Genomic DNA, 16534 nt, shown 5'->3' with positions numbered 1-16534 from the left:
CAATAATTTTAAGTACTACAATCTCTAGAGGTGAGAGACAAGCATCTTAATTATTCGAACTTTTAGCTGACAATTTCTGGCTATACATTGCCGTCATTGTCCTTTGGTCGGAAAGCCTTAAAAAATTTAAATTGTCTTCTATAAAAAAATCATTATCATTTCTCAATTTCGTTGACTTAAATAGTATTATTTTGTTTATATTCAAAGTCAAAAATTATATTTCATTGTTTTTATAAAATAATCTTTTAAGTGGATCAATAGCGAATATTTTCTTTTTGTATTTAGTATATTTGTATTTTTTTTTTTTTTTTGAGAATCAGTATATTTGTATATGAATAAATTGTACTATTACATCTCGATTCCTTTCTAATAATGGTAATGTTAGAAACACAAAATAACAAAACTTGATAGTAGATTCTGTACTGACCAATGAGTATGTTATAGAAAAATTAATTTTTTTCCACAAATGCTTATATGTCAAATGTTACGATTGATGAACTTTGAAGTGAAGTATTTTCTAGCTATGACATCATTTTATTTACACAAATCAATATCAATACTTAAATCAAGAAATTTTTTTTGTAAAAATCATTGTGAGCCATACTTAATTGGCCTACCAATTCCACAACTATTAAGGAAGACACTAAAAAAAAAATTTGTGGCCTACACTATTAGCCTACCAATTGGACCACTTTTGGAGGAGAGTGGAGGCAAGTCGGCAAACCCAACTATCTTATTTTCTGAATAGAAACGGCTGGTTGTAATTCAATAGCCGATTATATGTACTATGAACAAAAGTCACGAACTTTCAAAAAAAAAAAAAAAAAACACAATAGTCACAAAGTCGTATACCAACCCACTGCTCGTATCATTAATCATATTGATCGTGTGAACAAGGTTTGGCTATCTTTTCTATCTTTCTTCTTCGCATGAGAAAAGCCAGCTTTAGAAGAAAGAAGTTTTTTAAAAATTGTCATTGTCAACACTGGCTTTCATTTCCTCTTCTTTAGCTGGTCACCTTGACCCGTTTCCAATAGTGTACCAAATGATTCACATTGAGAAAATATTCATAACCTCAATCTTCATTCATGGTTAAAAATATTTTGATATTCACTTCCATTATTCCATCCCTTCCCACTTACTTCTACAGCACCCACCTGGGATTTTTCCTCACTAAACACCTTGGTTTTCCTGTTTGAAAAACTGCTTGACCTGCAGGTTATTTATTAGACCCATAAGGCAATTGAACATCTTGTAGTTCAGGCTTTTTGGAAATTGGAATTGGAACTCACTCCCAAGTTCAGGTTTTTATTTTTTTTTATGGAATTGGAGTTTGCTTTGTTGCCCTTTGTTTTTATTAGCTTTCCCGTTTTTCTTTTTCCTTTTTTTGGTGATGGTTTAGGATTACAAGAAGAGATATGGTTAAGAGTTTTGGTGTTTGAAAGCTTCCAAAGTTTGTTGCAATGAGTGGTGGTTTCTTTGGTGCCTTCAGATGCTGTAAAGGGGACATTGATACCATTCAGACAGGGGCGGAAGGTAATATAGTGAGGTTGGATACGCGTCGCGCGGCGCGTTTCCAGTTTTGCGTTTTCTCCTCTTTTTTTTTTTTTTTTTTTTTTTTTTTTTTTTTTGGCCGCACTTGCTGACTTTGGAGACAAAGTTACTGTTCATGTACTGTTCTGCACTGTTCATGTACTGTTTATGCACTGTTCACGCAATATTTAATATTAAAAGTGGGTCCCACAACACTATTTACACATTTAAAAATTATTTTGCTACAGTGTTTCAGCAACAATCAGTTTTCAGCAACTTTCAGCAACAATAAGTGCTATCCAACGGACCCACTTTTGGAAGAGATAATGTCTTTTTTTTTTTTTCCCCTTACAGTTAGAGAATGGATATAACTAAATTCATTTCAATGATTACAACTATTTTTTTTCTTCAACTTGTAAAGATTGGAAATTTTGGATTACAACCCAGTTGTTGAATTCCCTTCATTAGTTCATTGCTTTTAAATTTGTAGTCCTATTTCAAATTTGGACTCTGCTACTTATCTAGTTGATGCATAAGGTTTTGGTAGATGTCTAGTTTGTATCTTTTCGGTTAGGTGGGCAATGCCACTGCCAAAGTTTGTGATGGAGCATCTCATTGCAGCACATGCTAGAATAAACTTATGTGATGGTTAAATTGTCAATTTAGGATTGATTCAAGCGCTGAATTGATGGCCTCTTACAAATTCCCGAATTCCTAAACCCTTTTGGGAATCTATTTCTTTTTTTCTGTTGGTAGTTGAGTTTGTGAATTGTGACAGTCAAGTAAACTGATTCTGGCTGTTGCAATGGAGGGGAAAAACATAGATAGTGATAAAATATCCTGGCAAAGATGGGAACTTGAAAATGTAGGCGAGGGGGGGGGGGGGGGGGGGAGACTAACAGAGGTTTCTACTTGTTAGTTATATTAGCTGGGTTCACTCCCTAGTGAGCTTGATAATTAAAGCTCTATTGGCTTAGAATTAAAGGTCAAGGGTATCTGGCCTTCAATTTCTCTGTTCTCTTTCTCTTACTGAATACTTGTTCAATTTTAGAGCTCTCAATTCATGAACCTATGGATGGATTACTAGTCCTTTAGGATCACAAACCTTCTGATCCTGAATCACTTTGCTCTGTGCTAATTTTGTAGGATGAACTATGGCCAGGGCAGGCAAGCCTGAATTTTGATAGCCAAACCAGAAGGGCAAAATGGAAATTAATGAATTACTTGCACAATTTCTAACTTGTCTGCAATTCGACTCTTTGAGCATATTTCTAATGTGTCTGCAATTTGACTCTTTGAGCATACTATCAACTCTTCATTCAATATACAATGTAAGCCATGTCAGGCTAGGTTTGGAGTTTAAGCCTAGATATGCAGCTTTTCTTTGGACATTCTTTGCGCTTTTCTTTTAAATGTTTAGATTTGTTTACTGATTTTCTTTGCCTTTTCATTTAATATTGGAATACCATAGAAATCCACCCACAAGGTCTAACATGTTTTCATTGCTATTTTAAATTATGAATGTTATATTTTGAGAGGATGTGTTACAATCATCCTGTGTATTGATCCTTCTTTCTTTTACTAAATATTAAAGCAAGGTTTGATGTGTATCTGCTTTCTATTTTGTGCTTGGTTAGGGATTCCTACGAACAATGCAAGGCAATTTTCTTACAACTTATTGAGATCAGCAACAGGCAATTTCCATCCAACAAACAGAATAGGCGGAGGTGGTTATGGAGTTGTCTATAAGGTGAGATTAACTAGCTTAACTTTGTTGCAGTTGTCTTTATCTGCAAGTGTGGCACCCCATCTATTTTTACGTGCCCACCCTAAGGGGATAATGGATTCTTACACAACTTTTCCATTAAAAATTGTAGGGAGTTTTCAAAGATGGTACTCGAGTTGCAATCAAATGTCTTTCTGCGGAGTCTAAACAAGGAACCAATGAATTTCTGACAGAGATCAATATGATATCAAACATAAGACATCCAAACCTTGTTGAATTCATTGGCTGCTGTGCTGAGGGAAATCATCGGATATTGGTATACGAATATCTGGAAAACAATAGTCTTGCAAGTGCTTTGCTTGGTAATAATCAGATTATTGGAGTTTTATATGGAATCAATTAATTTTTCAGTTGGATGAATTTAACTTTTTTTTGAATTCTGTGTATTATGCTATTGTTAAATTGTGAGGTAACTAGTCAGCCTGAACAGTTGAGTCCTTCTCAGCTAATACCATTTTCTGATAGTTTGGCTGTCTTATATGCTTGTGTAAAGCATTCCTTAGGTTAGGTGGATTCTGGTGGATATTGCCATGGAAGGACAGAGTAAATCAATTAAACCAAATCATTGGATTTGAAAATCTGCTTCTTTTTTTTTTTTTTTTTTAAATCTTGTTGTAATGTTTGATCTCTTTATTTTTGTAAAAGACGATTAACTTACTGGATTTGTCCAATTGATCCTTTAAGATTTATTTCTGATGGTAAGGCTTTGTCTCTCATCATGGTGTGCTAATGTCCAGGATTATTATTTCAGGTTCAAAAAGCAAGCATGTTGCTCTGGATTGGCCAACGAGAGCTGCTATATGCCTGGGTACAGCGTCTGGTCTTGTGTTTCTTCATGAGGAAGCCAAACCACACGTTGTCCACAGGGATATTAAGGCTAGTAACATACTTCTTGGCAGAAACTTTGATCCTAAAATAGGAGATTTTGGGCTGGCAAAGCTTTTTCCAGACAATGTCACTCATCTTAGTACTCGAGTGGCGGGAACTGAGTAAGCACGATTCTGTGTTGCATTGCATTTTACTTATGAGCTACCTGGGCTATTTATTTATTTAGAAACCTGTTAGAGAGTTTTGCTTTTGGGGAATTTCCAATGAATTAATCATATTCAAACTTCAGATTCAATTTTTTGTTAANGGTACTACCATGGAAAGGGCACTGGTATTTCATTTTGTATTGAAGTCAACATGGAAAATTCATAGTGCAATTTATAATAATTATTGTTTAAAAGAAAAACTAAATTTTGTTGCAAGTTAAAATCAAACCGGTAAGAATGTAATCAAGTAGTGAGAGGAAGCAATGGAGAGTGAGATCAGGATATATATGTGGAATGGATCCAAATCTTCTCATCTTCTGATAGTCATAGATTGAGAGGATCCCATCAGACATGAGATTGTTTAGAGAGAGTAAGAGAGCAGGGAGTGTTTGAAGTGATATGCTTACAGTCTCTTGTTATTTTTTGTGCTTCCTCACTGACAACCCTATGTATCTGCAGTGGATATCTGGCCCCAGAGTATGCGCTTTTAGGCCAACTTACGAAGAAGGCCGATGTATATAGTTTTGGGGTGCTTATGCTTGAAATAATTAGTGGCAGAAGCAGTAGTAAGTCAGCATTTGGGGAAGAGCTAATGGTTCTGGTTGAATGGGTATATCTTTCTAAACTTTTGTTATTAGTTATCTTGAATCATGCCACCATATTATTTCATAAATTGCACCAACTTCCTTTGAGGTTTATTGAAATGACATGTCCCCCATAATATTTATTTAAATGTCTAAGTTTATGCCTGACTTTTCTAATGGTATATTTCATTTAAAAAAAAAAAAAAAAAAAAAAAAAAAAAAAAAAAAAAAAAAATTATAGCCAAATTATGGTTGAAATGTCACTACGAGTATGAGTTGTGTTGCATTTATAAGAACTTTTTTTTGATAGGTACATTTATAAGAACATCAAGGAAGGGAGAATTTCATTTCAATAAACCTCAAGGGGTGTAATTTACCCTTTTTTTTCCTGGTGAATGCAAGATGTAGGAGAAGAAATAAAAATGACTTTGTTGCAGGCTAGGTTGAGTTATTTTTCTAAGATTTCAAGTTCTCTACCGTCTTTCTACAACATCTCAAAAGTCCATTTGAGCATTCCTCTTCTCATTATCCTTTGTTATATTTTTGTAATATGTGCTTATATGAACCCTGTTACAGACATGGAAACTAAGAGAAGAAAAAAGACTTCTGGAGATTGTTGATCCTGAATTGACAGCATATCCAGAGGGCGAGGTGCTGCGCTTCATTAAGGTCGCTTTGTTTTGTACCCAAGGCAGTGCTCACCAAAGGCCAACCATGAGGCAAGTAGTGGAGATGCTTTCCAAAGAGGTTCACCTAAATGAAAGTGCACTAACAGAGCCAAGAATATACAGGGGACATTCCTCTAAACAGTTGGGTAGTGCTAGTACAGAGGAATCATCGTCTTCTCAGGCAGAGAAGGGAAAGCAACCAGTAAATTCTAGTCATTCATATACCTCTCAAAGCTCTGATATTGTGTCCCAGATGCTTCCCAGATGATGCATTTACCAATGTTGTATATTATTCTTTGTTTTTGTTCTTTAATGTTTTTTATTTTATTTTTAATTAGTAAGTTACACACACACAATAGATTTAAAACCATAACATCACCAACCACCCAATGTCAATATGTCATAGGAGGGGAAGTCTCAATTCATTAACTCTATCTTCTATTTTAAATTGATGTTAATGTTTTCTAGAAAATGAGTCATTATTTAAAAAGTATTTTCTGTAAAACTATCTCATATTCATATATTTGGTAGTAACTTTAAATAAGTTAGAAAACGTTCTCCTAACTTCTTTTATTTAGTTTGCCGTGAGATAGAATTGTTTTTCAAAAAATTTAATGAAAAACAATTTCTAAAAAATATGTCAATACTTTTTTTGTTAATCAAAAATATTTTTCCTTTAACTAATTTTTTTTGATCTATCAAACACTGAAAAATGCAAAAATTATCTCTACATAAGGTTATCTATTGAATCAGAACAACCCTCTCTCTCACTCTCTCTCTCATGTTGTCATATTTTGTGTCCTATTCTTTTTTGTTTTTAATTATTGTGTGCATTCTTAAACACTGAGTGAAAGAAAACTAAGACCGCAAAACTACGCCAGTGACTTGCAATGAGTCTAGAGTTAACATTTTTTACATAGATGTTTTCATTACCGTTGACGTGATGAGTTCACATTGTTAAATAGTATACAATAAAATGATGTCATATGAGCATCAACAACAATTTTTTTCAACTCAATAATTGTGAAAATATTTTACAATGTGTGTGGCATAACTCATGCAACAGGTGAATAAGATACCTTCTTGGATGGAACATGCAACTACTGAGGGGTTGGGGGGGCCTGGTTGAAAGGTCCAAGCACCTGCTGACAAGACCTGTTAACTGCCCCATTGTTGTACAGGAGCTTAGGCAAAACCTCAGCCAGGTAAAGACAACAATGGAGCAAGAAATCCATGCCTGCCCCCCTGACACAAAAGGTAACAATAAATTCAAAGGGCAATACCACACCAAAACATTTATATAACAACCAAAATCGATACATGAAAGTATGAAATAGAAACCTTTCTACATATACGTATATATATATATATATATGCTACACACCTAAACTACCATGCACATAATGACTCACTTCCACATCATAACTGTTAAGTATAATACAAATTCAGCATCTCTGACTCACAGCTACTTGCTTTTCAGATACATAAACAGACCAAGCAAACAGTTGGTTCAATCTCAAGCGGCAGCTACAACCTTGGGGGTTGCAGCGGTTGCAGCCTTGGGAGGAGCAATGCTAGAACTGCCAGCAGCAGGAGGAGTGGTTTTAGCATCATTTTTAGGTTCTGATGATGGTGGTGGTTTGGGCTTCATATGGGGAGGAGGATTGTGCTTGAGCTTCAGAAGTATATGACGCATTCTTGAGAGATCGGTTGGCTTCCCAGGTTTGGGCCCCTGGATCACAACTATAGAAGGATTCTTCTCTTTGTCCCTCTTCCCCTTTTTCTCTATTGCCACCACCTCATGGGGGATAAGCTCTCCAATTGCCTTCCAGTAATTCTTCTCTGCTTCGGCATGGAACTTCTCCCGATTTGCAAAAAATAGCTGACATATCACATCCAAATTGAATAAAATTATTTGTAAATTGGCTTACAGTATAAGGTAATTGAATATTCTTAAAACATTTTTTCTGTCATTAGAAAGTTACACAAGTACCTTGTGGGCATATAATATGTTGAACTTATAAGAGAGGAGGAAGTGTCATTTGAGTAAGAGTTCATTGGCAGTTGAATATTCTTAATACACTATATTTGACAGGATAGCAATATGGTTCCATATATTCATGGAAATATAATTAGTTTACCTGCCTTTCTTTTCTTTTTATTTTCTCTTGTATTCTATAATTGTCAGATATGAGTCTTTATGATAGCACATCCTATACAACCTGCATTACTTAAAAAAAATTCATCTAAATATTTAAATGAAGGTTACTAATGAGTCTGACTAAATGATTAGGAACTCCGCAAGTTTCCTAAAAGATCACCATTCATTCTTTTATAAAATCTCTCTCTCTCTCTCTCTCTCTCTCCCCCTCCTGGTGCTGCTATTCTACTTATTACTAAACGTAGCGTGTTTCTAATCCTTACTAATGTATGATAATCATCCCTTCATCAGTTAATACTTATACCTGCATGGACAATAAATCCACGGTGACCCACAAGTAAGACAAGTTAATAGGACCTTACTTGAAACTTTCAGCATGTTATTGTGCAGAATCCATTCATGCAATCCACTTATGAAATTTTTTTTATTTATATGATCTCAACAAACTCAACTGATGTTTACTTATTAGGACCTACACCCTCCCCATTTATTATGACGTACCAAATACCAAGAAAATTTAATTTTAAGGATGACATGATGACATCCCACTAAAAGTCAAATTCAACAATGTAGATCAAGACCATAAACTGCATTTTCCAATTAGCTCAACACATGTCTTTGACATTGATGTCAATAATTTAGCGAATCTAATATCAACTTCAACATCAACATCATCATCTTATAAGACAAAGGTAACCCTCCAGGGCATATGATTCCTTAAAATATCTCCTTATTTCCACAACAGGCCAAAAAGAAAGAAAAAAAAAAAAGGTGTGAATTTCACGGAATAGAGCCCCATAATGCTATACAAAAAGCTATAAAATTGAATTCATGAACTCCTCAATAGCATGATCTGATCTCACTCTAGTTCTTATAATGGGGGAGAGCCAATTGAGCCAGAGCTCATTAGCTGCTTTAGTTGAATTATTAAACAGATCCCTTTAATTGAACTAAGATATGAGCAGAAACAAAATGATGTCAGACCTTTATTTTTTCAAGAAAACTTTATGAAATCTTTATATAATATAAATATATATAAATTTCTTTACTTTTAATCTTCCTTTCTTATGCAAACAAACATTCAAACACAAATTTCTACATCTCAAAATCCTAAAAAACATGCATATTTAGCCTTGTCCAGATTTTTCAAAATTACCTACCATACAACATGACACTCCTGTTTTTATGGGTAGTCTTACCATACCTACACTTGTTGTGGGTAAGACTCCTTTACTAGTAACAAAATTTACACACTAGAGTAAATTTGTCACATCCATTGGTAATTCACGTTACATTGAGCAATAAATCCACAAATTTCAAATAATTACTGTTTTTTCTGCATGTATGTCAAACCCAATGGTAGGTTTTGCCATATCACATGATAGCTCTTTTATTCTCTCTCTTTTTTTTTTCTTTTTTTTTTTTAAGTGATTTTAGAGAAACAATAACATGACAGTAAATTTGTCACATTTTTTAGTAACTCAAGTCACATTAAAAACATTGAAGGTACCACAGAAGGACCCTTGTTTTATATACCATAGCTCCTATATATATATAGACACCCCCGAATCCCCATGGACTGATAGTGAGGTAGATTGAACTTGAGAGCTCCAAGTTTACATTACCTCCCAGACCAATGAGCCCACCACCATGTACCCTTGTGGGGGGTTAATACTTTCCCTAATGGTCCGTTTGGATTAAGGAAGAGGGAAAAAGAGTAGAGTAGAGTAGATTTAACACAAAATTAGCTTATTTTTAGCCAACTCTACTCTACTCCCCTCCACTCCCCTTCCTTCCCCCCTCCATCCAAACAGGCTATAAGAGATCCATACTTGGCATTTAAAATTCATGCTTTAAGGTTTTAAATATCAATCTCAAGGCTTATTATATAGTGAGAAATGGTCCATAATCTTCATATGACTATATTAGCAATGTTTTTTTTTTTTTTACATTTGAGCCACTCACCTTCTCCTTCTCCCTATTAGAACCTTTGTTGTTGTCAACAGCAACCATGCGCTTCCTATAGAACTCGATTTTGTAATCCTCAGCTTCCTCAATTATCTGATTCAACATCTCTTTCTCCTTCTTCTCCTTCTCTTCCAATCGAATCGCGTTCTCTCTGCACAGATTCATCCACAAAATTTCACTCATTATAACCCCAGCCATCAGATCATTCACCGCATATCTCTATGATGATGATGATGATGATGATGATTGAGCTCATAATTTTAAATTTTTTTAAAAAAATTATTAAAAATTATGAAAATTCTATTCTGATCTGAATTTCGAAGAAGTTAGAACTTAGAAGATAGTTCATATTACTAAGAAATTAATAATAATGATATTCTGAGCTCAAAATTTTAAATTTATAGGAAAAAATTATTAAAATTAGAGAAAAATCAAAATCTAATCTGAATTACAGAGACGATGTTAGAAGTTCATAGCTCTTTGATTTTACTAAGCAAATAGTATAATAACGATAATTGAGCTTATATTAAAATTAGAGAAAAATTTAAATTCTAATCTGAATTACAGAGACGAAGTTAGAAGTATCTGAATACTGAGATGGCGGACTCACCGGCGCCACTCTCTCAGAGCAAAGCCCTCCTCCGACTGCATCTCCGACGGCGGAGGTAAGATCGGGCCGTCCGATCCGCCAAAACCTCCATCAAAGTCCTTTCCGTTCTGCTCCGGCGAGAAATCAGAGAATCCTCCGCTATAGATCGGCGGCGGAGACGGAGTCTCCGGCAGCGTTTGTGTAGAGAACACGTCGTCTACGTCGCCGGCGACGAAAGACTGGCTGGCGAAGATCGGTGGCGAGGGCGAGTCTCCGGCCGAGTCCTTGACCGAGTCGGCGTCGAAGTTCGAGAACGATTCGAATCGCTGCGACGCGAGGCGTGGATCGTAGCCTGTGTATCCATCGTCGTCAAACGGCCGGGTCGGCCCGATAAATGCTGACATGGCTTTTGATTCTCTCTCTCTCTCTCTGAGTCACTCAACTCGTTAGCTTAGCCCGAAGGTTTCGGTGAATTTAACAGGTCATCAAAGCTTCCGTATCATTTTCTTTTAAACAAGATCGTACGGCTGTGAGGCATCAGCACCGTGTTACAAGCTCCACAGTAACAGCATTTACACCTATTAATAAAAAAAAGATATAATTTAAGCAATTTTGTTTAAAAATGATTCATACATTCTGTGTATTATAATTGTGTAAAATTTTTAGAGTTTTATCTTATGGTGTTCATTTTTTATACTAGATTTTTATCGTCAGACTAATATATTAAATGGTTTTTGTTGTTGGCAAAAATTAAATTTCATATCTCTTATTTAATCATCTGTTGTCTATGTATAATTATGTAAATTAGTTTCTTACAATAATCCTATAAATTTTAATTTATATTATTTATTTTATATTTAGTTTTTTTTTTCTTTTTGTATTTTGAAAATGACGAAAAATAGTGAATAGTAGTTGTTAGGTGTAAAAAAAGAAAAATAATTTTAAAAAATCTAAAAATTTGATGTTTTAATAATATGTAGTGTAAAATATATAAAATTAAAAAAAAATGTGTAAAACATGTAATTGATATATAATGTTTTAGAAAGTGAGGGGTTGTTTGGTAGGCAAACTTCAACATATGTTTTCAGTTTTTAAACAATATTACACGCATTTTTACGTATTTTTTCACTCACATGTTTTTTCACACATATTTTCAAATAACAAAACATATGTTTTCAAATACATATATTTTCAAATAACAAAACATATGTTTTCAAATACATATACCAAACAGCCTAAGTACGTAGTCTTCACAAAAAAAGAAAGTGAGTATGCAAAAAAAAAATAATAAAGAAAAGGAAAAATAAAGAACACTTTTTGCACATGCAAATGCTCCAGAAGCCAAAATGAATCAATTCTATTGGCTGGAGTTGATTTATACATCCAATGATATATTGACACGTGTAATGTAACTGCGAGGTTGAGTGTGGGTGAGCTTGACTGTGGTGGACAGTGCAACTTTTGTGACCCACCACCTGGAAATGTTAATCAATTGCGTGACGGCGGGTGTTGTTATTGTTTTTGAAAGTGATACACTGCAAGTGGAGTAATATTCGTGTGTGATCGCAGGAGTTGTCTAATAATAATACGTGTATTGATTTTAATTTTTGATTTGATTTTGAAAATGCGGTCGACAGGTCCCATCTGATTTTGACTGGTGGGTCCGCCCTTATGTGATGGTTGACGTGATCATGTGACTGTTAAATATTCAGTCATATCGGTGGGTAAAGAAAGTTAAAGTCTGGTTAATGTGTGCCATAACCATTTATTTTTTGAAATTAAAAAAGTTGGCAATATTTTTTCAAATCTTGAGAAATTTTTTCAAAAAATGATTAATTATTAAGGGCACACATTAGCAAAATTTAAAAAATTAAACTATTATGAAAAATGTTATCAAAATTATTTTATCATGTTTTTATTATTTTGTTAAAAGTTTGGTAAATTAATTGATAAAAACAATAGTGATCTGTTTGGTACATGTGTTTAAATACATGCTTTTAGTTTTTAAACAACATTACACGTATTTTTACACATTTTTTTACTCACACGTATTTCCAAAAAATATAAACAACATTATTAAAACAACATTACTAGACAGTCCCTAGGTTTAAGAAGAAAATGATTGAATTATGAGATTAACAACTTGTAATTGTCTTAAAAAAAAAAAAAAAACACACAATTATTATACATCTATTTCAAATGAATGAGATAATTTTCCAGATAAGTTTGTCAATTACCAACGCATATATAGTCATATGCATTTCTGTTTCCTTGTTTATGACCCGGTTTGGATAGCGCGTTTCCTCGCGGTGCGTTTCCAGCTTTGCGTTTTCTCTGTTTTTTTTTTTTTTTTTTTTTGGCCGCACTTGCTGACTTTGGGGACAAATTTTACTGTGCATGTACTGTGCGTGCACTATTCATGCACTGTTCACGCAATATTTAATATTAAAAGTGGGTCCCACAATACTATTCACACATTTAAAAATTATTTTGCTACAGTGTTTTCAGCAACAATCAGTTTTTATCAACTTTCAGCAACAATAAGTGCTATCCAAACGGACCCTATAAGTTTGTCCATTCCTTACACCCTATTGAATGTCCTAAAACATGACATGTGTCTCATTTTGTGGAGTTTATTAGGAGATGAATCTCCTCAAAGATTGAAAAATTAGAAAATACACATTTTTTCTATATCATCATTGCAAATGGTTTTTACAAACTACAATAAGCATTAGATTTAAGTTTTAGTTAGCTTACTTGGTAAAGTTTTTTATGATTAAATAAGAGATTTATGATTCAATCATCACCTACACAAAAAATCAATTAGTATTTTGGTCTAATGATAAAGAGTTATCATCAGAAATTGACGTCATATATTGTAACTCTCTAAAAAAATGATTAATTGACAAGCATTGAATGATTGAACCTCTCTCTCTCTCTCTCTCTCTCAACCTTTTAATTTGCTTAATTTTATCTAATAGGTAGGTTTTAGACTATACTTATAACTTCACATACCTTTTTATTCAGAGAAATAATCCATATATATAATAATAGGTGAAGTAGAGAGAAAATCCAATTAGATTTCAATTAGATTCTCAATTTTGTGCCACTTGTCCTAACCAAAACTCAAAAAAAAATCTAATTAGATTAAAAATTAGACTTCAATTTTGTGTCATGTGTCTTATCTAAATTTTCTAATTTTTGTGCCCAAATAAATGATGCATTAACATTTAATACGAAAGTCAAGAAAACCACAATGATAATACTCATTGGCCTAAGTAAGAACATTTCACCTGCACACTTTTATGGGTGATCTTAATAGAGTCTGGAGCTCTTCTAATTCCACAACCAGAACCAAGGAGTCCAACGAGAAAGATTATAAAAGTAAAACATCATTTCCTCCTAATTTCATATCGTCATCCCATGTCTCCTCCTCTCTCAAACTCTACCAACTAAATCCACACACTACCCTCTCCTCCTCCTTACGGATTTCTCAGAGTAAGGCCGGGTTCAAACACAATGTTCAATCCCACTCTTCCTTACTTCACACTCTCATACATTAGCGCTTCATTGGTGCCTCCAAGAAGATTCCAAGTTCAATGATAAGTTTTTATTTTTTAATGTCCCTTTTATATATTTTAAATAATAAAATGTAATATTTTTTTTTCTTCACTGTAGCATCACTTAAATAATAAAATACAATAGTCTCTTTTTTTTATTCATTGTTTTATCTAATGCTATCCTATGTATGATAAACCAAAAAAAAAAAAAAAAAAAACAATAGCATTACTTAAATAATAAAATGCAATATATATTTTTCATTGTTTGATTTAATTCTATTTTTTTATTCATTGTTTTATCTAATGCTATCCTATGTATGATAAACCAAAAAAAAAAAAAAAAAAAAACAATAGCATTACTTAAATAATAAAATGCAATATATATTTTTCATTGTTTGATTTAATTCTATCATCCGTGTGATAACAAAAAAATTGGCCAATATCATCATTACAATTAACCAGTCCCGTGCGGTAGCACGGGGGTCACATACTAGTTCTATATAATTCATGAATAGAAAACTTCTATATACTTTTCTATTTTGTTGGAACTTTATTTCTTTATTGTTATTATTTTAGAAACAAACACACACATACTCAAGTGAGAAGGAATGAGATTACGCTCCATTTGTTTTAAAGTAAAATATATCCACAATGTTCAGGTGTTTGTTTGCATTTAAAATGCAGTTAAACTTTTCATATAAAAAGTATATGGTCAAGCTAGTAAATATTTTTCATCGACTGTAAAATCTTTTATAAAAATTTGTAAAACGTTTTACTTTTAAAAACTTGGTGAACATTTTATAAAAACACATAGTGAACCTACTCGCCTCATTTGTTGGCTAGGTCATCATCTAGTGCATTGAGTAGCCGATGTTAACAATCGGGTTGTCGCAGTTGCAACTCTGCCAATGACAAAGTAGCCGGAGTTGACTAATGCCACCACAACAGTTTAGTCACGGAAGGCACCAATGGCTGAGCTCCCAGTTTTGGTATCCTATGCTTGAAAATTTTCAAATGTCACACTAAACATTTAAAAATATTTTACATGTGTGGGCGAACAAAAACTGGTCCCTATGGACCTCCATGGATTACAGCTAACAAGTCTCACATAATCTATTTATAATTGAACAACTGGGAATAAACACTCTATAATAGAAAACTCAAACAATTGATTTCATTGACAAAATACATGTTACAATGGTATTATAAGTATTACATCCTGATTCCTCACTTGTCCCCGTGGTGTTATACATTCTCTTTATTTCTCATAGTTTGTCTAACTTCTTTTTTCTCTATAGACCAAAAAGAACCTCCTCAATTCTGCTTCTTCCTTCTTATTTATAGGCACACTTCTCATTCTTATCCTTACGGCTGTCTTGTTGCCAGCTAAACACTTACGGATATTTTTCCTTACTTTTTTTGTTTCCCCCCTTCCTTTATCCTTGAGCTCTGTCTTTTGAGGGATACTTTATTTGTTTAGGCTGTCTTAGATACATGTAATGTGACAGAGATTAGGTAAGGGCTTCCAAATTGATGTAAAGGTAAAAATCTTCAACTTTCTTGCGTGTTCTGAAAGTTTCCCGTGGTCCTGGGCACTGTCTGGGAGCTATATGTGGATCATCCATGCACCTCACTTCAAGTAAGGTTTGTCCCACACCTTCTCCATTAGAATCGTTTTCCTGTGGTATTTTCCTTTCTTAGGTGTGGGGGATGGTTTAGCTTCCTCTTTCTCACAGCCATTGCCCTCTGGGACTTCCTTCAAGCATATAGGCTTGGCCTAGTTCGCTTTCGTGGCCCAGACCATTATTAGGCTTAAGGCCTGGACGGGGATTCTTCTACTCCTCACAACATGTAATATATTTTACTTCTAAACAAATAAACTGTTAGGCATAAGACAGACACACCATGAACCATTTACTTTTTTTATTAAAAAAAAACTTCTTACATCTATAATATCGGCAATCTTAATATATATTTGTTGTTAAACATATAGACAGTGTTTGGTTCGGTGTAAAATATTTTTTAATAGCTAAAGTTAAAAAATTTTTTTTCAAGTATTTAATTGCATTCCTAAAAATACTCTCTAATGAATTAGTAATAATGATTCCATTTCACTCAAATAAAAAAAATAATAAAGGGCTATTTGATGTATAAGTTTAAACACATATTTTTAATTTTTATATAATAATACACATATTTTCAACCACTTTTTTATCTATACGTATTTTTAGAAAAACTAAAGATGGTTGTTTAGTCGCGTATTGCACGTACCAAACAGTTTCTATGGATTTTAAGATTCGGCTACTTTCTCAAAAAAAAAAAAAAAAAATTTCAGTCACCAATGGATCAGACGGTTATAGACTGCTCCTCAAAATCAACTACCTCGATTGAATGACACGTAGACAAAGTCCCATTATCCGGCGAAGAGCATGCCCATTCTTCCCTTCACAAGTTATATAGGATTGATTTTCATTTTTGTCCTGCGCCTGAATGTTTTGCTCACCGCTGTACTTAAAGCGCATTTTTTCTCAAAATCCTTGCTGGCAAACAACTATTGGTTAGGACCAGTAGGCATTTTCGTAATTTCACACAAAGACCAATGACATTAACTTATCCAGCCCTTTCCGCCTATAAATACAGAAATCCTTGCC

General features: G+C 33.7%; 2 protein-coding genes across 4 annotated transcripts; one reads left to right on the top strand and one right to left on the bottom strand.

Annotated features, from left to right (window-relative positions):
• The first annotated feature begins 898 nt into the window (after window positions 1-898).
• Window positions 899-7468, top strand: LOC112006339 (putative serine/threonine-protein kinase). Of its 3 annotated transcripts, none has more exons than XM_065762975.1 (8): window positions 899-1304; window positions 1403-1536; window positions 3171-3283; window positions 3411-3621; window positions 4071-4308; window positions 4813-4963; window positions 5514-5807; window positions 6672-7468. In XM_065762975.1, the coding sequence occupies exons 2-8, from the start codon at window positions 1464-1466 to the stop codon at window positions 6732-6734; spliced, it is 1143 nt and encodes a 380-aa protein (XP_065619047.1). In that variant the 5' UTR covers window positions 899-1304; window positions 1403-1463; the 3' UTR covers window positions 6735-7468. The 3 variants fall into 3 exon arrangements, with proteins under 3 accessions (XP_065619047.1, XP_065619046.1, XP_023894384.1); XM_065762974.1 differs by having other exon boundaries at window positions 900-1304; window positions 5514-5886; XM_024038616.2 differs by having other exon boundaries at window positions 900-1304; window positions 5514-7468.
• Window positions 6874-10825, bottom strand: LOC112006340 (clathrin light chain 2). The gene is made up of 3 exons (XM_024038617.2): window positions 10345-10825; window positions 9732-9885; window positions 6874-7487 (listed from the first exon to the last, which is right to left on the bottom strand). The coding sequence occupies exons 1-3, from the start codon at window positions 10725-10727 to the stop codon at window positions 7122-7124; spliced, it is 903 nt and encodes a 300-aa protein (XP_023894385.1). The 5' UTR covers window positions 10728-10825; the 3' UTR covers window positions 6874-7121.
• Window positions 10826-16534: the final 5709 nt, after the last annotated feature.

The sequence above is a fragment of the Quercus suber genome, unplaced genomic scaffold (genome assembly GCF_002906115.3).
Source record: "Quercus suber isolate HL8 unplaced genomic scaffold, Cork oak 2.0 scaffold_484, whole genome shotgun sequence".
NCBI classification, from domain to species: Eukaryota; Viridiplantae; Streptophyta; class Magnoliopsida; order Fagales; family Fagaceae; genus Quercus; species Quercus suber.
This window is presented reverse-complemented; position numbering and strand designations above follow the sequence as displayed.